The sequence below is a fragment of the Oncorhynchus kisutch genome, linkage group LG11 (assembly GCF_002021735.2).
Source record: "Oncorhynchus kisutch isolate 150728-3 linkage group LG11, Okis_V2, whole genome shotgun sequence".
In the NCBI taxonomy this organism is placed as follows: Eukaryota; Metazoa; Chordata; class Actinopteri; order Salmoniformes; family Salmonidae; genus Oncorhynchus; species Oncorhynchus kisutch.
Genome location: NC_034184.2, coordinates 43133523 through 43155626, shown reverse-complemented (window position 1 = coordinate 43155626; position 22104 = coordinate 43133523). Strand labels below are relative to the sequence as shown.

The 22104-nt window shown below is 43.6% G+C and overlaps 1 protein-coding gene across 4 annotated transcripts in view; it reads right to left on the bottom strand.

Moving 5' to 3' along the window:
* Positions 1-21839, bottom strand: part of LOC109899643 (E3 ubiquitin-protein ligase UBR2-like) — a 41649-nt gene extending 19810 nt beyond the window's left edge. For 2 of the 4 annotated variants that reach the window (XM_031835831.1, XM_020495061.2), the window contains exons 1-13: positions 21695-21839; positions 10240-10499; positions 9709-9787; positions 8985-9095; positions 5560-5690; positions 5289-5427; positions 5140-5202; positions 4890-5010; positions 4598-4705; positions 4331-4419; positions 2863-2961; positions 362-525; positions 157-256 (exon numbers count right to left, since the gene is read on the bottom strand). In XM_031835831.1, coding sequence (XP_031691691.1) covers positions 157-256; positions 362-525; positions 2863-2961; positions 4331-4419; positions 4598-4705; positions 4890-5010; positions 5140-5202; positions 5289-5427; positions 5560-5690; positions 8985-9095; positions 9709-9787; positions 10240-10499; positions 21695-21778 — 1548 coding nt within the window. In that variant the 5' untranslated portion in view covers positions 21779-21839. Of the gene's footprint in view, positions 1-156; positions 257-361; positions 526-2862; positions 2962-3046; positions 3146-4330; positions 4420-4597; positions 4706-4889; positions 5011-5139; positions 5203-5288; positions 5428-5559; positions 5691-8984; positions 9096-9708; positions 9788-10239; positions 10500-21694 lie in introns of all 4 variants that reach the window. The other 2 variants (XM_031835830.1, XM_031835832.1) reach the window with 2 other exon arrangements.
* Positions 21840-22104: the final 265 nt, after the last annotated feature.

Sequence of the window (22104 nt, the reverse complement as noted above, 5' to 3'; positions counted from 1 at the left end):
AGGTGAATGAGGGGAGACCGAGAGGAAGCACCTTTAGACTACAGAGATACACATAGACACATCGTCACTCTGTTCCATAAACCCGTGTAGTCTCAATCAAGCTCAGAGGGGTTATGGACGCGCAGTCCCCCACCACTAACAGTGACTAGTTCTAACCTGCATGCACTTGAGCAGCTCCAGGAAGGTGTCCAGGCCCTCCAGGAACTTCTCCCTGAGTTGGTCACTCCACTCTGTGGGCCGACTGATGAGGACATACCTGCGCGCACACACAAACAACATTGTTTACAACACACACTGGCTTTGTACAACACTTACTTAACTAATCTACACACACAGCCCAGTGTTAGCACAGTCATCTTACTTGAGGTCTCCGATGAGGCTCTGGACGCGGCGGAACTTGAAAGCCTGCTGGGCGGTATAGCGCTCAAACTGGAAGCGGCCCTGCAAGTCGCGGTGGCGCAGGTGGTCCACAAAGGTCCTGATTATGGTGGTCATCAGGTTCTCCTCGGTGATCAGCATCCGCGCCTGGGCCGGAGGGGGGGGGGGGGGATGAGGGTTAGAGGCCTCAAGTAGAAGAACATGCCGGAGTCAAAAATCGGCCCTAAACACAATCCAGGCAAATCTATGTAAAAATATGACAATATACTACAGACTTAAAAAGGGATATTTCGATATTCTGGCATTTCGGCCCAATTTACCCAGTCGTGGATACCGTTTTTATGTCTCCGTGTGCAGTATGCAGGAAGTTACCGGTTATGCTACCACACCTGTAGACTTCCAGTCATTGCGCTAACAATAGTTAGCATTGGCTCGTAAAACTACCACTAACATCCTTCATACTGTACCACACGCAGAGGTTTATACAGTGGGGCAAGAAAGTATTTAGTCAGCCACCAATTGTGCAAGTTCTCCCACTTAAAAAGATGAGGCCTGTCATTTTCATCATAGGTACACTTCAACTATGACAGACAAAATGAGGAAAAAGAATCCAGAAAATCACATTGTAGGATTTTTTATGAATTTATTTGCAAATTATGGTGGAAAATAAGTATTTGGTCACCTACAAACAAGCAAGATTTCTGGCTCTCACAGACCTGTAACTTCTTCTTTAAGAGGCTCCTCTGTCCTCCACTCATTACCTGTAGCACCCGTTTGAACTTGTTATCAGTATAAAAGACACCTGTCCACAACCTCAAACAGTCACACTCCAAACTCCACTATGGCCAAGACCAAAGAGCTGTCAAAGGACACCAGAAACAAAATTGTAGACCTGCACCAGGCTGGGAAGACTGAATCTGCAATAGGTAAGCAGCTTGGTTTGAATAAATCAACTGTGGGAGCAATTATTAGGAAATGGAAGACATACAAGACCACTGATAATCTCCGTCGATCTGGGGCTCCACGCAAGATCTCACCCCGTGGGGTCAAAATGATCACAAGAACGGCGAGCAAAAATCCCAGTACCACACGGGGGGACCTAGTGAATGACCTGCAGATAGCTGGGACCAAAGTAACAAAGCCTACCATCAGTAACACACTACGCCGCCAGGAAATCAAATCCTGCAGTGCCAGACGCGTCCCCCTGCTTAAGCCAGTACATGTCCAGGCCCATCTGAAGTTTGCTAGAGAGCATTTGGATGATCCAGAATAAGATTGGGAGAATGTCATATGGTCAGATGAAACCAAAATAGAACTTTTTGGTAAAAACTCAACTCGTTGTGTTTGGAGGACAAAGAATGCTGAGTTGCATCCAAAGAACACCATACCTACTGTGAAGCATGGGGGTGGAAACATCATGCTTTGGGGCTGTTTTTCTGCAAAGGGACCAGGACAACTGGGGCCATGTATCGTGAGATTTTGAGTGACAACCTCCTTCCATCAGCAAGGGCATTGAAGATGAAATGTGGCTGGGTCTTTCAGCATGACAATGATCCTAAACACACCGCCCGGGGCAAAGAAAGAGTGGCTTCGTAAGAAGCATTTGAAGGTCCTGGAGTGGCCTAGCCAGTCTCCAGATCTCAACCCCATAGAACATCTTTGGAGGGAGTTGAAAGTCCGTGTTGCCCAGCAACAGCCCCAAAACATCACTGCTCTAGAGGAGATCTGCATGGAGGAATGGGCCAAAATACCAGCAACAGTGTGTGAAAACCTTGTGAAGACTTACAGAACACGTTTGGGTATATAACAAAGTATTGAGATAAACTTTTGTTATTGACCAAATACTTATTTTCCACCAAAATTTGCAAATAAATTCATAAAAAATCCTACAATGTGATTTTCTGGGGAAAAAATCTCATTTTGTCTGTCATTGTTGAAGTGTACCTATGATGAAAATTACAGGCCTCTCTCATCTTTAAGTGGGAGAACTTGCACAATTGGTGGCTGACTAAATACTTTTTTGCCCCACTGTATATATTAAAAAAATATTTTAAACGGTATTCACGAGTTAATCCGACTCTGGGTAAGTAGAATCTCGCATTATCCCTTTAAAAGTACACTACAGCATTAGCATAGAACTGGAATAGCATACTTTGCTAGGGTGATCACAAATCTTTAACAGTTTCATTTCTATAATAGTTATTGTGATAAACACAAGAAATGGGATCCTAGATGTATAATGCTGTTTTACTTAAGAAACATCTAAAACATCAGTTTGGCATGCAACACCCTTTTCAAGGAATTAACGACGAGAACGGAGATATTCTGAACATAATGAAGATGACACACTCGTGGTTAAGACGGCTATCCTTTCACTCTATGGACGTGACATCAATTAACAGTCTAAAAATCCTTGTGGTTCTCAGCATGCGTCCCATCTCGGGTGGTACTCACGTCACCCCGACCCGTGCAGCCTGTACTCACCAGGGAGGGCACTGTGAACATTTGCACCGAGAGGTCAGTGACCGAGAACTCCCTGTCGTGGTCATCTTTCACATAGTCGCTCTGCAAGCGCTCATAATTCTAACAGCAGTGGAATGGGGAAAGACAAGAGAAGAGGTGTGTGTTGAGATGTGTGCGGTCAGGCATGGAGTTTTGGGTTACTCACCATGGTGGGGACGGTGAAGAGCTGAACTGACAGAGAGGTCACTGACACTACACGCTCGTGGTCATCCTCCATAAAATCTGTCTGGAGGCGCCGGTAATTCTAAATGACAAGGGGGACATTCACCTCCTGGTCAAAGGCCGTGGGCCCCCCTTCCCCACTCCCAATACTTCCAATACCTTTCTAAGCTCTGGTGAGCAGTTACCCCTAGACACATATCTAGGACCAGCTTACTTGCCAAATCGTAAGCTTAACCCTTTTGGAGAGGGAAAGCAAAACTGACCTCAGATGTGTCTATGGGCAACTTCATCCTACTCCCCCTACTAAGCATCTAAAGCGCTCTGATCCTTGACCACCCAGGTCTCAGAGAGCATAGATACAGAATCACAAAATAATATCAGAGACCAATTGAGTCTAATCAAAAGGTTTGGATTCAATATTCCTCCACGCAAGACTTTGGGCAGTCAATCTTACCCAATATCCGGTCTAAGTCTTAGCTCATGTGATCTAGTGAGTGCATATCTATGCTCTCAGGTTCAGCTTGTGTGATCGAGTGAGTGCATATCTATGCTCTCAGGTTCAGCTCAAGACACCTGTAGAGCTTTGGGTTTGGGTGTGTGAGAGCAGAGCGGACAGCCTAGGATTTTTGGGTTGATGGGTCCGACAGGGACTGGGCATGTGTGGGGCTGTGTTACATGTCAAGCAGGCGGAGAGAAAAGCCTGCTGTAAAGCCGGCTGTCTTTCCATCCTCTCAGCTATGCCACCCAGGAGGACAGAGTAAAAGGATGTGATGGGCGCAGTTAACGCCTCATCCAGGCCTCGTGCCAAATACCCTCAATTTGCTGTTACGATAAGACTATACCCGCTTTGGTGTGTGTTTACATGACCAAATGGGTATGGTGTCAGTCTCTGTCAGAGAACTCATGGGATGATCTTTATGAAAACACTCATATTCATACAATACAATACATTTGTTTGACATATCAATCTTCAATTCAAGACAGTATCAAATTCTCTTTCAGAGCTATACGCTAACAGTATGTTTTAGGGTAACTATTAAACCGGTTAGCTGGCGAAAATACATTTGACCGGTGGCCGGTCTTGCTTATCGGTCTATCGGTTCAGTTGCATAATTCTGTGGAATTAAAATCACGCTCGCTCAGCAATGCCGAGCCTAGTTTGAGGAGCGGAATAGACTACCACCTGTAAAAGGTGGTGACTTCACAAATAGTGGTGCTAGGCGGCCATAGTGGCTTATTATATTAAGGATCAAAAGAAGAAGCTTACTTTTGCGAACTGGATAGCAAACAGCTTCTTGTATTTGAGGTCCATGAGAAGGCTGCTCATAAAGAGCTGGTGGTAGACGTTCCTGGCTCCTGGAGTAGAAATGAGGTGTTAAGAGTCAGAACTCATGGAAGTGTTTGTGTTTTATGCGCATTGCAGGAGATAGGGTTGGGGTCGGTCAATACCCATTCCAAAATCAGAGGATTTTTATTATTGAGTGAAACGGTTCCCAAAGCTGTCAAGAACTAAACATATGCAGTTCCTCCTCACCTTTCCACATCTTGGAGTCACAGAGCATGAGCGTGTCCACCAGGGAGGAGTTCTCACCCTCTGGCCCCCTCTCTAGGCCCACCTGACACAGGATCCTCCTCAGAGCATCTACACACACAGTGTTAATGGGCCCTCAGGCACACGCAGTGAACACACGGGTCCCCCCCCACCCCCAATAAACATTTAAATATTGTGTTAAGTTCTTTATATTTCAAGAGGACACTGAGTGCACCATCCAACGACAGGTAGACAATACTCACGTTAATAGTATGTAGAGTGGAAGGAGACTGACCTGAGTATCCTATGACGTGGCCCAGCCAGTGGAGGGCTTTGAGAGCGAAGCACTGATGAGCCACCACCGAGGAGTGCATTACCTGGACCCGCAAGGGCTTGGACTGACGACTCGTGTTCCTCTACACTCACACACACAATTAATATATAGAGACTCATTGAAAATGACTTAACAGGTTAATTGGTATCAGCGGTATGATGTCATGAGATTTCAATGAGATGCATCCAGATCCCCAAACCAGGCTACTCACCACAATGACCGACTTGGCCAGCTCACAGAAAGCGAAGTCGCCAAAGCGCACCGATTTCCTTCCCTGTATAGCAGGAGATGATTACACACATATCAAGCCATTAGTCAATGATGCCGTAGGTTTGCGGGCTACACACACACACGACTCACATCTCTGTCCACTGTGGTGGCGAAGCTGACTGCTTCTTTCTGGGTGCAGTTGACCGCCTTCTGAAGGGTGTAGATGACTTGCTCGTAGGTGTGCACCTCGTCATTGAAGAGCATGCAGTAATAAGTGTCACTTCGGTCTCTGAGAAATCAGAAGCAGACAAACATGACTATCAACTGGATATAGATGGAAATTATTGGGTTGTCATGATGACCAGCAAGAACATTAAAACTGATCACAAATTACTTTGTGTGTGTGTGTGTGTGTACATACGGAGGCTCCAGGCCCAGGGGCAGTTCATCCTCCTTGTCCCAGGTGAGCATGTCCACTGCGTATTTCAGCACAACGGAGAAGACATTATAGCAGCGGGCAATCATGTCTGTTGAGAGGTGGGCCAGGGGATCCTGCAAATAGACAATTAAATAATGATTAGCGAAATACACAGCACATTCAGAAAGTATTCAGACCCTTTGACTTTTTCCACATTTTGTTATGTTACAGCCTTATTCTAAAATATATTAAATTGTCCCCCCCCCCCCCCCCCCCCAATCTACACACAATACCCAATAATGAAGCAAAAACAGGTTTAGAAATGTTTGCAAATGTATTACAAATTTTTAAAAACAGAAATATCAAATGTACATAAAACTCAGACCTTTTACACAGTACTTTGTTGAACCACATTCGGCACTAATTACAGCCTCGGGTATGACGCAACAAGCTAGACACCTGTATTTGTGGAGTTTCTCCCATTCCTCTCTGCAGATCCTCTCAAGCTCTGTCAGGTTGGATGGGGAGTGTTGCTGCACAGCAATTTTCAGTTTGGGCTCTGAATGGGCCACTGAAGGACATTCAGAGACTTGTCTCGAAGCCCCTCTTCCATTGTCTTGATGTGTGCTTAGGGTCATTGTCCTGTTGGAAGGTGAACCTTCTTTCCCAGTCTGAGGTCCTGAGCGCTCTGGAACAGGTTTTCATCAAGGTTCCCTCTGTACTCTGCACCGTTTATCTTTTCCTCGATGCTGACTAGTCTCCCAGTCCCTGCTGCTGAAAAACATTCCCACAGAATGATGCTGCCACCCCCATGCTTCACCGTAGGGATGGTGCCAGGTTTCTTTCAGATGTCACGCTTGGCATTCAGGCCAAAGAGTTCAATCTTGGTTTCATCAGACCAGAGAATCTTGTTTCTCATGGTCTGAGGTTCTTTAGGTGCCTTTTGGCACACTCCAAGCAGGCTGGCATGTGCCTTTTACTGAGAGGTGGCTTCCATCTGGCCACTCTACCATAAAGGCCTGATTGGTAGAGTGCTGCAGAGATGGTTGTCCTTCTGGGAGGTTCTCCCATCTCCACAGAGGAACTCTAGAGATCAGTCAGAGCATCCATTGGAGTTTTGGTGATTCCAAACTTCTTCATTTAAGAATGATGGAGGCCACGGTGTTCTTGGGGACCTTCAATACAATTTTGGTACTGTTTCGTAGGATCTGTGTCGACACAATCCTGTCTCGGAGCTCTAGGGACATTTCCTTCCACCTCATGGCTTGGTATTTGCTCTGACGTGCACTGTCAACTGTGGGACCTTATATAGACAGATGTGTGCCTTTCCAAATCATGTCCAATCAATTTAAATTTACCACAGGTGGACCCCAATCAAGTTGTAGAAACATCAAGGATGATCAATGGAAACAGGATGCACCAGAGCTCAATTTCATGTGTCACAGCAAAGGGTCTGAATACTTATGTAAATAAATGTTTTTTTTTTCTTTCTAATACATTTGCTAAAATGTCTAAAAAACTGTTTTTGCTTTGCCATTACGGGGTATTGTGTGTACAGTCGTGGAATAAAGTTGAGAATGACACAAATATTAATTTCCACAAAGTTTACAGCCTCAGTATCTTTAGATATTTTGTCAGATGTTACTGTGGACTACAGAAATATAATTACAAGCATTTCATAAGTGTCAAAAGCTGTTATTGACAATTACATAAAGTTGATGCAAAGAGTCAATATTTGCAGTGTTGACCCTTCTTTTTCAAGACCTCTGCAATCCGCCCTGGCATGCTGTCAATTAACTTCTGGGCCACATCCTGACTGATGGCAGCCCATTCTTGCATAATCAATGCTTGGAGTTCATCAGAATTTGTGGGTTTTGTTTGTCCACCCACCTCTTGAGGATTGACCACAAGTTCTCATTGGGATTAAGGTCTGGGGAGTTTCCTGGCCATGGACCCAAAATATCGATGTTCTGTTCCCGAGCCACTTGGTTATCACTTTTGCCTTATGGAAAGGTGCTCCATCATGTTGGAAAAGGCCTTGTTCGTCACCAAACTGTTCCTGGATAGTTGGGAGAAGTTGCTCTCGGAGGATGTGTTGGTACCATTCTTTATTCATGGCTGTGTTCTTAGGCAACATTGTGAGTGAGCCCACTCCCTTGACTGAGAAGCAACCCCACACATTAAATGGTCTCAGGATGCTTTACTGTTGGCATGACACAGGACTGGTGGTAGCGGTCACCTTGTCTTCTCCAGACAAGCTTTTTTCCGGATGCCCCAAACAATCGGAAGGGGGATTCATCAGAGAAAATGACTTTACCCCAGTCCTCAGCAGTTCAATCCTTGTACCTTTTGCAGAATATCAGTCTGTCCCTGATGTTTTTCCTGGAGAGAAGTGGCTTCTTTGCTGCACTTCTTGACACCAGGCCATCCGCAAAGTCTTCGTCTCACTGTGTGTGCAGATGCACTCACACCTGCCTGCTGCCATTCCTCAGCAAGCTCTGTACTGGTGGTGCCCCGATCCCGCAGCTGAATCAACTTCAGGAGACAGTCCAGCAAGCGCCAGGACCTTCTTGGGCGCCCTGAAGCCTTCTTCACAACAATTGAACTGCTCTCCTTGAAGTTATTGATGATCCGATAAAATGGTTGATTTCGGTGCAATCTTACTGGCAGCAATATCCTTGCCTGTGAAGCCCTTTTTGTGCAAAGCATTGATGACGGCACGTGTTTCCGTACAGATAACCATGGTTGACAGAGCAAGAACAATGATTCCAAGCACCACCCTCCTTTTGAAGCTTCCAGTCTGTTATTCAAACTCAATCAGCATGACAGAGTGAGCTCCAGCCTTGTCCTCGTCAACACTCACACCTGTGTTAACGAGAGAATCACTGACATGATGTCAGCTGGTCCTTTTGTGGCAGGGCTGAAATGCAGTGGAAATGTTTTTTTAGGGATTCAGCTCCTTTGCATGGCAAAGAGGGACTTTGCAATTAATTGCAATTCATCTGATCACTCTTGACAATTCTGGAATATATGCAAATTGCCATCAAACAAATTGAGGCAGCAGACTTTTAATATTTGAACATTAATATTTGTGTCATTCAAAACTTTTGGCCATGACTGTAGATTGTCATCACGGGGTATTGTTTGTAAACAGCCTCATTCTAAAATCCATTTTAGAATAAGGCTGTAACATAACATGTAGAAAAAGTCAAGGGTTCTAAATACTTTCCAAATGCACTGCAACTATGGGAGTGTCGAACTCAAACAATGATTCAATCAAATGAAATAGCCTATTTTAGAGTGCCAATTTGCAATCTCTAACCACTTGTAACGTAATAACATGTGTAAGAGCAACAGCAGTGAATGAACTGTGTATAGTTATTGGATGTCAATGAGACGCAATATAGCTGTGGCTAAGAGATGCTCACCTCCTGACAAGAGTCACTGATGTTGGGCTCGTGTTTCTGACAGTAAGGGCCCTTCTTCCATGCCTCTGTGTCTCCACAGTCACAGAAACCCCCTCCCCCAGAGGTCGTCATCTGGAGGGCAGACAAGAGATGTGAGGCAAGACAACACTTGTGTAGACACACACGGTAGACAGAAGCTGATGGATCATTTACATTTGGAAGACGACAACAACTAGAATCTTCTACATAACCTGTAACAGACATATACATGTACATCTGATTTCCCTGAACTAGAATGTTCTACAATGCTCTAGAACACAAACAAGTGGAGTAAGATAAGACCAGAATGCATGAGTCAGCACTCCGGGTCAAATTTACCATGGATCCATTCACGCTATCCCCAATCCTAATCTTAATCGTTAATAGGACTGCAAATACATATCTGACCCTGTATCAGTGCTTAGGGGCAACTTGTACCTACTCCTGGATGAACAGAGCTGAGGAGCCTAGGTGCACCCATCCTGAGGACCACATGGCAGCAGAGTGGCCAGCCTCAAATGGGATTAGCCTTCCTGATCCTCAGCCTGGATTCAGAGCAGCAACTGAGTGACCCGTCTCATGCCAATCACACACTCACTTAACCATTCTGCGACAGCACCTCTACAGAAACCTATCAATTGTTTAGGCTGCTGGTCTGCCTCTACTGAACCATTGAGTGCGTGGTAGAGGTTGTCGCCGTTCTTACCCTGTAGCGATGCTCTTTATGCACACTGCCCAGGAAACACTGCATACACAGCACACAGGTGGGGTCTGCAGCACATTCCCTGCAGGAGAGATTGACTGAGTGAGGCAGGAGGGACAGCCAACAGTGTCAAACATCATCCTCCAATGTTCAACCAGGTCAGGTCTAGATCCCATATTAACATAACCCAGTGAACATGTCACTCAAAGCCAATACAAAGGAGTCCAATAAAAATGTAAAACAGCAATACTCATGGAACAGATGTACAATTAGGCTATACAAGTACAATAAGCATGGGTATGAGTCCCAAAGGTTTTCCATTGAACACACACCTGAGTGTATGGAATTGGCTAGTATTAGCAAGCTGCTCCTGTAAATGGAAGTGACCTTATCCAGAGAGTACCGCTTACCAGGAAGCTTACGGTTTGACCTCAGACTTAACACAGGGCTAACCTGACCCAATTCACAGGAAAGGACAGCTAGTATGTGCACGCGTGTCTCCGTCTGTCTGAACGAGACCTTAATTACCCCCACCTGCATGAGTAGGTGGGCTCTCCCACTTTGAAGACGTGTCCGCAGAGCTGTGAGGGCTGGTTGTTCTGCTCCAGCTTGGCCAGGCCCGTGGAGGGGTCCTCCCCACACAGGTACCACTCCAGAGGGGCCTGCAGCAGCATCTGGGCCAGCAAGTCCTCACTCTGGGGGTTCAGGTTGGGCCCCAGGCAGTAGATCTTTGGGACATAGCGGGCCAGGTGATGGTACACCTCCTTGTACAGATCAGTCACTTGGAGCCATTTCTGTGTAGAGGGGGGCAATAGTGAGACCATATTATAACAAACCAGTTTTTAGACATGTGGGCATGTAGCAACACACTCAAAGTTCAACTTGTATGAATTTGACCAAGTTACAATGCCTTCAGAAAGTATTCACACGGTTTCTTTCCACACATTTTGTTGGGGAGACAGGGTAGCCTAGTGGTTAGAGCGTTGGACTAGAAACCGAAAGGTTGCAAGTTCAAATCCCTGAGCAGACAAGGTACAAATCTGTCGTTCTGCCCCTGAACAGGCAGTTAAACCACTGTTCCTAGGCCGTCATTGACAATAAGAATTTGTTCTTAACTGACTTGCCTAGTTAGAGGTAAATGTTATGTGCTCGAATTTAAAAATAGAATAAATAAAAAAGTAAACTCAAAAGTAGAATTGCGTTTTCAAGTCAAGTATTCAACACCTTAGTTATGGTAAGCCTAAACAGTAAACATTTGCTTAATAAGTCACATTATCTCTGTGTGCAATAATACTGTTTAACATGACCCCACACATACAGATAATTGTAAGGTCCCTCAGTCAACAGTGAATTTCAAACACAGATTCAACCAAAAGAACAAAGAGGTTCTCCAATGCCTCGCAAAGAGCAACTTTTGGTAGATGGGAAAAAAAGCAGAAATTGAATATCCCTTTGAGCGTGGTGAAGTTATTAATTACACTTTGGATGGTGCGTCAATACACCCAGTCACTAAAAAGATACAGGCATCCTTCCTAACTCAGTTGCCGGAGAGGAAGGAAACCACTCAGGGATTTCAGGAGAAAATGTAGGACGGATCAACAACATTGAAGTTACTCCACAAAGCTAACCTGATTGACAGAGTGAAAAGGAGGAAGCCTGTACAGAATAAAAAATATTCCAAAACATGCACCCCGTTTGCAACAAAGCACTCAAGTGATACTGAACAAAATTAAATGGCAAAGCAATTCACTTTCTGTCCCTAATACAAATGTTCGGGGCAAATCCAATACAACTCATTATGGAGTACCACTCTCCACATTTTCAAGCATAGTGGTGGTGGCTGCATCATGTTATGATTGTAATTGTTAAGGACTGGAGTTTCAGGATAAAAAGTAAATGGAATGGAGCTAAACACAGGCAACATCCTAGAGGAAAAGCTGGTTCAGTTTGCCTTCCAACAGACACTGGGAGTTGAATTAACTTTTTAGAAGGACAATAACCTAACACACAAGGCCAAATATACAATGGAGTTGCTTACCAAGAAGACGAAGGTTCCTGAGTGGTCGAGATCATTTATTTAAATCTACTTGAAAATCTATGAGACAGGAGCGTGCCAAAATGTGCATCTGTAATTGTGAGTGAGCATAGGCTTTATTGGGTAAAACTGCAATGTGTTTTTAGGAAACCAAATTTACGGTTAGAAGAATTACATGGCTACCAGCAGTGGGTATTATAGAGTTCGAGACAGTGACCAAAATACCCTTAGACTTGGCAGTGCAACACTCATTATTAATTGGTCACTAGGGTGGCAGTAAAAAAAGAATTTGGGCTGGTAATGTTAGTTTAGTCAGAGAGGAAGACGCAAAGTGAGAGGGTCCACTCTGGTCAATCTGTCCACTAATGTTTATTATAGAAAAAAATGGAGCCAGCTACATTTCCTAATGTTTTGTTTATAATTAATCTTGCATTTACAGGAGAAAAGTAGGCTAGACTGAAAAAAGTACCAGTGAAACGTAGCTGATGGGATGCCGGTTTGTGAATTCTCAGAGTGGAGAAGTGCAACTGAAGCACAAAATTAGTCTGATGCCGAGCAGAAATTAAACTAAGAAGCATTTTAGATCAGCGTTTAAAGAAATTTCTAATGCGTAATCTTTTTTTAAAAATGTGTGAAATGCAACCCGACACCATCTTGTCATAATATAAAGTACCTCAATTACAGTCAATGAACTAAGTAGACCAGACCAAGCTGCTGTATGGGAGAGCCACCCCCTTAAGCAGACCAGAACTGACCTTTTTCTATGGAAAACAGCCTGAGTGAACTCTACATTTATCCACCATCTTTGGTACCTAGGTACTTTTTCGAAACTAGAACATGAATAGTACTAAAGTTTTGGGTATTTTCAGCAAATATGTCTTGCATCTACTGATTGAAAAAGGACCAAGTCTATCAGCACAGCTGATGTCCCCTTACATAGCGCGAGAGCACCTTGCCTGCTCCACTTACTCATTGCTAGAATTAGCCTGTCCTGGAGAACCATTGCAGTCATTGGGCTGCATCAATTTAGGTCCCCACAGAAGTTAACGCACTAGAATAATACACCGCAGCATGTAGAAAACGGCAACTGTTAATTACTGTTCGCAAAACAAAATGTCCATTACAGGCTAGGACACTTTACAATGCAAGACGACACCGGTAGCTTCCAGCATTGTAGGCCAATTTTCTTATTAGCTTACAGCTAAAGCTAACATCAATTCACTACCCAAAACACCATGAACCCTAAACTCACATACCGCCCCAACAGATGATGCAATATCTATTGCACTCCACACTGCCCTTTCCCACCTTGATAAAAGGAACACCTATATGAGAATGCTATTCATTGACTAAAGCTCACCATTCAACACCATAGTGCCCTTAAAGCTCATCACTAAGCTAAGGACCCTGGGACTAAAACACCTCACTCTGCAACTGGATCCTGCACTTCCTGACAGGCCGAACCCAGGTGGTAAGGGTAGGTAACACATCCGCCACGCTGATCCTCAACACGGAGGCCCTTCAGGGGTGTGTGCTCAGTCCCCTCCAGTACTCCCTGTTCCCCCATGACTGCATGGCCAGGCACAACTCCAACACCATCATTAAGTTTGCCGATGTCACAACAGCGGTAGGCCTGATCACCGACAACGATGAGACAGCCTATAGGGAGGTCAGAGACCTGGCCGTGTGGTGCCAGGACAACAACCTCTCCCTCAACGTGATCAAGACAAAGGAGATAATTTTGGACAACAGGAAAAGGAGGACAGAGCACGCCACCATTCCCATCGGCGGGGCTGCAGTGGAGCAGATTGAGAGCTTCAAGTTCCTTGGTTTCCACATCACCAACAAACTATCATGGTCTAAACACACCAAGATAGTTGTGAAGAGGGCACGGCAAAGCCTATGCCCCCTGGGCATGGGCCCTCAGAGCCTCAAAAGGTTCTACAGCTGCACCATTGACTGGTTGTATGGCAACTGCTCTGCCTCCGACCGCAAGGCACTACAGAGGGTAGTGCGTACTGCCCAGTACATCACTGGTGCCAAGCTTCCTGCCATCCAGGACCTCTATACCAGGCGGTGACAGAGGAAGGCCCTAAAACTTGTCAGACTCCAGCCACCCTAATCATACTATTCTTTCTGCTACCGCATGGGCAAGCGGTACCGGAGTCTAGGTTCAAAATGCTTCTTAACAGCTTCTACCTCCAAGCCATAAGACTCCTTAACAGCTACTCAGACTATTTGCATTGTCCTCCCCCTCCTCTTTTACACTGCTGCTACTCTTTATATCTATCTATGGATAGTCACTAACTCTACCTACATGTACAGTTGAAGTTGGAAGTTTACATACACTTAGGTTGGAGTCATTAAAACTCATTTTTCAACCACTCCACAAATTTCTTGTTAATAAACTATAGTTTTGGCAAGTCGGTTAGGACATCTACTTTGTGCATGACACAAGTAATTTTTATAACAATTGTTTACAGACAGATTATTTCACTGTCACAATTCCAGTGGGTCAGAAGTTGACAGACTAAGTTAACTGTGCCTTTAAACAGCTTGGAAAATTCCAGAAAATGATGTCATGGCTTTAGAAGCTTCTGATAGGCTAATTGACATCGTTTGAGGAAAATGGGGGAGGCTTGCAAGCCGAAGAACAGCATCCCAACCGTGAAGCATGGGGGTGGCAGCATCATGTTGCGAGGGTGCTTTGCTGCAGGAGGGACTGGTGTACTTCACAAAATAGATGGCATCATGAAGCAGGAAAATTGTCGATATATTGAAGCAACATCAGTGAGGAAGTTAAAGCTTGGTCGTAATTGGGTCTTCCAAAAATGAACAATGACCAAGCATATTTCCAAAGTTGTGTCAAAATGGCTCAAGGACAATATAGTCAAGGTAATGGAGTGGCCATCAAAGACCTGACCTCAATCCTATAGAAAATGTGGGCAGAACTGAAAAAGCATGTGTGAGCAAGGAGACCTACAAAACCTGACTCAGTTACACCAGCTCTGTCAGGAGGAATGAGCCAAAATTCACCCAACTTATTGTGGGAAGCTTGTGGAAGGCTACATGAAACGTTTAACCATAGTTAAACCATTTAAAAGGCAATGCTACAAAATACTAATTGAGTGTATGTAAACTTCTGACCTACTGGGAATATGATGAAATAAATAAAGGCTAATATAAATCATTCTCTACTATTATTCTGGCATTAATTAGAAAATTAAATTAGTTTACATACACCTTAGCCAAATACATTTAGACTTCCGACTTCAACTGTATATATAACCTTGACTAACTGGTGACCCCGCACATGGACTCTGTACCGGTACCCCCTGTATATAGCCTCGCTACTGTTAAAGAGCAGCAGTAAAATAAGTAAAAAATAACTTAACACATATTTTTCTTAAAACTGCATTGTTGGTTAAGGGCCTGTAAGTAAGCATGCCACTGTTTTATTTAGTACTTTGTAGTGTTGTCACGATACCAACATTTTAGTAACGACACCAGGCCAAGTATCAAGGTAACACAGGGGGGGGGGGGGGGGTACAATTCAGTAGCCTTGCATCCTGTTCACCCTGTCCCATGGACACTTGTTCCCATTTTCTAAACATTATGCCCATGTCCTACGCAAAACACTGTCACTGATATTCACAACACTTACCGAATTAACTTCACACCGTGTAATAGAAAACCGCATATAATGGCTGATTTGCTCAAACTCACCCAAAAAAATTCCCTTTTTAAGGACCTTGTCTTTCAAAGATAATTCATAAAAATCCAAATAACTTCACAGATCTTCATTGTAAAGGGTTTAAACACCGTTTCCCATGCTTGTTCAATGAACCATAAACAATTAATGAACATGCACCTGTGGAATGGTCATTAAGACGCTTACAGATGGTAGGCAATTAAGGTCACAGTTATGAAAACTTAGGACACTAAAGAGGCCTTTCTACTGACTCTGAAAATCAAAAAAAGATGCCCAGGGTCCCTACTCATCTGCATGAACGTGCCTTAGGCATGCTGCAAGGAGGCATGAGGACTGCAGATGTGACCAGGGGAATACATTGAAATGCCCGTACTGTGAGACGCCTAAGACAGCGCTACAGGGAGACAGGACGGACAGCTAATCGTCCTCGCAGTGGCAGACCACGTGTAACATTGTTGGTAAAATTATGATTAAATGACTGAACAAATCATTTAAAATTGAACTGTAACTAAGTAAAATGTATAAATCTGCTTTACTATATCTGATTAACAATACGAGTTCATAAGAAGGGATTGTGTGACACGGACAAGGAGTAATTAAAGTTAATGAACACCATTCCAACTAGGAATAAACAAATGGGTCGTTAACCTAGCATTGAACCTACAGAAACTTAGCTCTGGGGATTTTAGATAAGACAGTGAGTGCATTCCTAGGTTTTCTGTTAATTAGAACTGTCAGCTCAGTGGTGATCGATAATGTTGAGGGGTCAAAAGTTACCTGGGAGTGTGTTAATAAGTTAGAATGAACTTTTCACCTCAAATGTGTCCCAGTCGAGAGGAGGGGATTCTGTTAAAGCCATGAATGACGTCATGATCTGTATATAATCTGTTGCCCGTGGTTAAGTGTCAGCTCGCTCCGAGAATAAATTCTGTTACCTATTATTTATTTTATGCAAACAAATCTTATAAATTCTCATAAAATAGATTAAGGGTTTATAATTGATGAAAGCACATCATTAAATTACAGTAACAAACATGACCTGCACAGGATCGGTACATCCAAACATCACACATGCGGGACAGGTACAGGATGGCAACAACAACTGCCCGAGTTACACCAGGAACGCACAATCCCGCCATCAGTGCTCAGACTGTCCGCAATAGGCTTAGAGAGGCTGGACTGGAGGGCTTGTAGGCCTGTTGTAAGACAGGTCCTCACCAGACACCACCGGCAACAACGTCGCCTATGGGCACAAACCCACCGTCGCTGGACCAGACAGGACTGGCATAGTGCTCTTCCCTGATGAGTTGCGGTTTTGTCTCACCAGGGGTGATGGTCGGATTCGCTCATATCGTCGAAGCAATGAGCGTTACACCGAGGCCTGTATTCTGGAGCGGGATCGATTTTGAGGTGGAGGTCCGTCATGGTCTGGGGCGGTGTGTCACAGCATCATCGGACTGAGCTTGTTGTCATTGCCGGCAATCTCAACGCTGTGCATTACAGGGAAGACATCCTCCTCCCTCATGTGGTAACCTTCCTGCAGGCTCATCCTGACATGACAATGCCACCTGCCATAGTGCTCTGCAAGACAGAGAAAGAATCCGGATCTCAATCACATTGAGCACGTCTGGGACCTGTTGGATTGGGAGGGTGAGGGCTAGGGCCATTCCCCTCATAAATGTCCGGGAACTTGCAGGCGCCTTGGTGGAAGAGTGGGGTAACATCTCACAGCAAGAACTGGCAAATCTGGTGCAGTACTTAATGCAGCTGGTGGCCACACTGGATACCGACTGTTACTTTTGATTATGCCCCCCTTTGTTCATGGACACATTATTCCATTTCTGTTAGTCACATGTCTGTGGAACTTTTTCAGTTTATGTGTCAGTTGTTGAATCTTATTATATGCAAATATTTACACATGTTAAGTTTGCTGAAAATAAACCCAGCTGACAGTGAGAGGACAATTCTTTTTTTGCTGAGTTTATTTGCAAAGGCCTAACTGTGACTTGTCTGGAGGAATAAACATGCATAATGATCGGCATTTCATTGGGGCAGTAAGGGGAAAATACTGCATGAAACCTTCTTCACTCTCTGTTAACACACGCACGGTCTCCCTCTCTCACACAAACACTGTTCCCAACTTTAAAAACATTACGTACCAAACATAATTTAAGGAGTACCAGAAAGAGTTGTGGATTACTTTTGGCCTATATGAATCCTACCTTTGAAGCACATCTCATGAGTAACAGGCCGCTTTCCTTTCTTCCTGTGCCAATAAAATTTGCCTAGACCTACTGTCACGTTAGCAGGTTGTTAGCTAATTAGGTAACATGACTGAACAACGTTTGTTAAGAAACCAATAATTAGCGACCTGGAATTCGTTAAAAAAAAACAGCCCGCGGCATGGTTTGTGTAATGTGTGCAAAATCATGTGTGAAAAATGTGTGCGAAATCGCTCCGGAAGAAAAAAAGGTATCTCCGGTAAAAAGGTCAAATTTTTTAAAACTGTTCGGGCTAGAGAAACGCCATTCTTTGCTTTAAAGCTACAAGCATGCCTGTCATGGAGCTGTGCTCCATTTTCCTCTGTCATTCAGAAGCTGCATGAGAGATACAATGTTACCTCAACTAACTTGTGCCCCTGCACATTGACTCTGTACCGGTAAACCCTGTATATAGCCTCACTGCTGTTATTTTACTGCTGCTCTTTAATTATTTTTCTTAAAACTGTGTTGTTGGTTAAGGGCTTGTAAGTAAGCATTTCACTGTAAAGTGAAATTCACCTGTTGTATTCAGACCATGTGAAAAATAACATTTGATTTGACAGCAAACATGCAACTGCAAAGCCTACTCCGACTGGCCTGTGCTCTTGGTTATACCAGGCAATGAAATTATACAAAGTATCAACTTTGCTCGCTCTGCTCCAATTTATAAAATTAACAGAAGACTTATTAGGGTCTGTATCCCCAATTGCCATCACAGCTAAATTATATATATATTTTTTAAACTGATGGAGGAATAGATGTGCAGGAGGAGCGAACGGAGAGAAGCAGGTGAGTGATGGCTGGAAGTGACAGCTGCCACACTTGAGATGCCATGAAAGTGGACATTGGACTGGCGCATACAAGAGACTAGTTGCTGGGAAAATGAAACTGAATTTATAAACAAAACTGACTTTACAAAGATTTTATAAGCAGGTGCCAGCTGGTTCTTTAGATCGGTAGGGCTGAAACATTTGGTAGTATCATTTGAAATGGTACTTTGGTACTCAAATGTTGGCATCATAAGTATCATGCTATTTCCGTACCATGATATTGCTATGGTGCCAGTATACCGTGCAACACTAGTACTTTGTTCGCAAACCATAACCCAAAGATGACTGTCACCAAAATCATGATTAATTCTCCCTTTCTCTCACTGCAGTGTTTATCCTATATTCATTTATCAGCAGCAGGCCGTCACTACAATCTCTTTTTTTTTATGTTTAACTATTTCATAATAGTTTTTACATAATTTTCAGGATAGTAAAACACTTTCAGTGTGAACTTAAATTACTAAAACCAGATAAATTATGTAGAAAAGATAATGGAGCTATATTTCGTTTTAAATAAGATCAGAATATAAACTAGTGTCAGGGAGAAGCTCACATTTTTTTTAAATGTCATGGGGTCCCAATTGATTTTGTTATAATGTTCGAGTCACTCAAATGCATATGCCGTGTTTCTTCTGCTATGGCAAAATGTGTAGAATTGCAGCAAATTTGCAAAAAATAAAATAAAATAAAAAATAAAGACTGCACATTTTCTCTCGGCCCATCAAAAATGGGTAAAATTGCTGGAACCAGCTTTAAAACTGTAACATTATTGCCGCCCCCATGCACAAAGCAAGGTCCATACAGAAATGGTTTGTCAAGATCGGTGTGGAAGAACTTGACTGGCCTGCACAGAGCCCTGAACTCAACCCCATTGAACTCCTTTCGGATGAATTGGGACGCCAACTGCGAGCCAGGCCTAATCAGCCAACATCTTTGGCATTTGATTAGGAGCCCCATTAGCTGTTGCAAAAGCAACAGCTACTCTTCCTGGGATCCACACAAAACAGGACATAATACAGAACATTAATAGACAAGACAAGAACAGCTCAAGGACTGACCTAAATAATTTAAAAAATTTACCTCGGCCCCCCCCGCACGACAGTTGAGCTAACGTAGTCTGTGATTAGCATGAGGTTGTAAGTAACAAGAACATTTCCCAGGACATAGAGATATCTGATATGGGCAGGAAGCTTGAATTCTTGTTAATCTAACTACACTGTCCAATTTACAGTAGCTATTACAGTGAAATAATTCCATGCTATTGTTTGAGGAGCGTGCACAGTTATGAACTTGAAAATGTATTAATAAACCAAATGAGGCACATTTGAAACAACATATTGAACAGAAATGCAATGGTTCAACACAATGTTTCTTATGAAAAATAATAAGCGATGCAGTCAGTCTCTCCTGAAATCTTAGCCAAGAGAGACTGGCATGCATAGTATTTATATCAGCCCTCTGATTACAATGATGAGCAAGACGTTCCGCTCTGTTCTGGGCCAGCTGCAGCTTATCTAAGTCTTTCCTTGCTGCTCCTTACCACACGACTGATCAATAATCAAGAGAAGACAAAACTAGATGCTGCAGAACTTGCTTTTTGGAGTATACTGTCAAAAAAAGCAGTGCCCGTCCTCACTACTGCTCGTGGCTGAATGGAAGCAAGTCCCCGCAGCAATGTACCAACATCTAGTCAAACTACATCCCAGAAGAGTGGAGGCTGTCATAGCAGCGAGGGGGGGGCACACCTCCATATTAATGCCCACGATTTCAGAATGCGATGTTCGACAAGCAGGTGTCCACATACTTTGGTCATGTAGTGTAGTTACATGAAAATGTAACATCATATACAGTCCCCTGGGAAACACTGGCCAAAACAGTGGGTCCTACCCTGTCACAATAACTCATCCCCGGCTTATTCATTTGTCTTCATGTCAAACAACAATGTATTCAAAGTGCTGCCCCCCCCCCTATTCCAAATACAATAATCATTATATTTCACCAATAAACTAGGCCTAGATTGTTTGCCCAAAATACATATCTATCATGCAGCCCTAAGTGGCACAGGGTGGAATGTATTACAAAAGTGCAGGAGACGCAGAAATGGATGAAAATGCATAAAATATGTTTTTGGTTGAAGTTAGTATTAAAAAAAAAGCCCCATTGAAATCACGTAGTGTGTGTTGCCACACTAGAGTAGTCTCGAACTACTCATACTTATAACTTGTGCATGTTTGAACTTGTGTTATTTAAAACAATAGTTAAAATGACGGCAAATACAGTCATATATATATATATATATATAAAAATGTATCGCCCAACCATGTTATGGGGGTTTTGATTAGCAAGTTTGCCAGGATAGCTACTGCTGTGCTAGCTATGGCGTTAATAGCAACAGCAGCAACAACAACAGCAACAGAAGCAGCAACAGAAGCAGCAGTAACAGCAACAGAAGCAGCAGTAACAGCAACAGAAGCAGCAGTAACAGCAACAGAAGCAGCAGTAACAGCAACAGAAGCAGCAGTAACAGCAACAGAAGCAGCAGTAACAGCAACAGAAGCAGCAGTAACAGCAACAGAAGCAGCAGCAACAGCAACAGAAGCAGCAGCAACAGAAGCAGCAGCAACAGAAGCAGCAGTAACAGCAACAGAAGCAGCAGCAACAGAAGCACCAGCAACAGCAACAGAAGCAGCAGCAACAGCAACAGAAGCAGCAGCAACAGCCGCTCGTACGCAGAGACGGAAAATTAATATTGTTTTGTCTGCCAAGTGAACAGCTAACGTTAGCGGTTAGCTATCTAAGAAATAAAACACTGGCTAGTTACCGGTAGATAGCTAAAGTAAATATGTTTTTAAATAATCCTGGACACATCTCTCAATATAAAATATCTGGAATAGTATCACATCCAATCCTTCTTACGTTAGTGCAGTGCCATATATTAGCTAAAATAAAATGTTCTAGAAGGATAGCTAACGTTAGCTAGCTAGTAAGCGTTAGCCAAGTTCCAGTACTGCCATCATCGCATCAGAGAAAAACAAGTCGAGATGGAAAAAAAAATACAGAAATAAATATCAGCGATGAAATTGGTGCGCTCTAATCCCTTCGACAAGAACAATCACATCAAATATATACACATATAACAACTGTCGCTTACCGAAGCTGTGTCTTTGACAGAGAAATTCAGGAATTCAGTACACAGAGCAGAAGGTACTTCACGATCAGATTCGGCCGCCGCCATCTTCACTCCCTCTCCCAGTGCGGAAGGAAACGGATATCAGCCGTTACTTCGTAGTGCGAGCGAGAGAGTGGGGAAACTTTTAAGCTGACTAATGGGAAATGAGAGGCTGTGCAGGATCAACGCTTACACAACAGAGTCAGGGGAAAGCCAACCTAGGTTACTTGTTTCAAAGATGCACTGGGGACATTAGACACGCTGTAGTTGTAATGATGATGAAGTTGTAATGATGATGATGTTGAGGATGATGATGCTGTTGGTGATGATGATGATGATAATGATTAGGCTGATAACAATTGTAGTGACATACTCCATAAAGTCATTGCAAA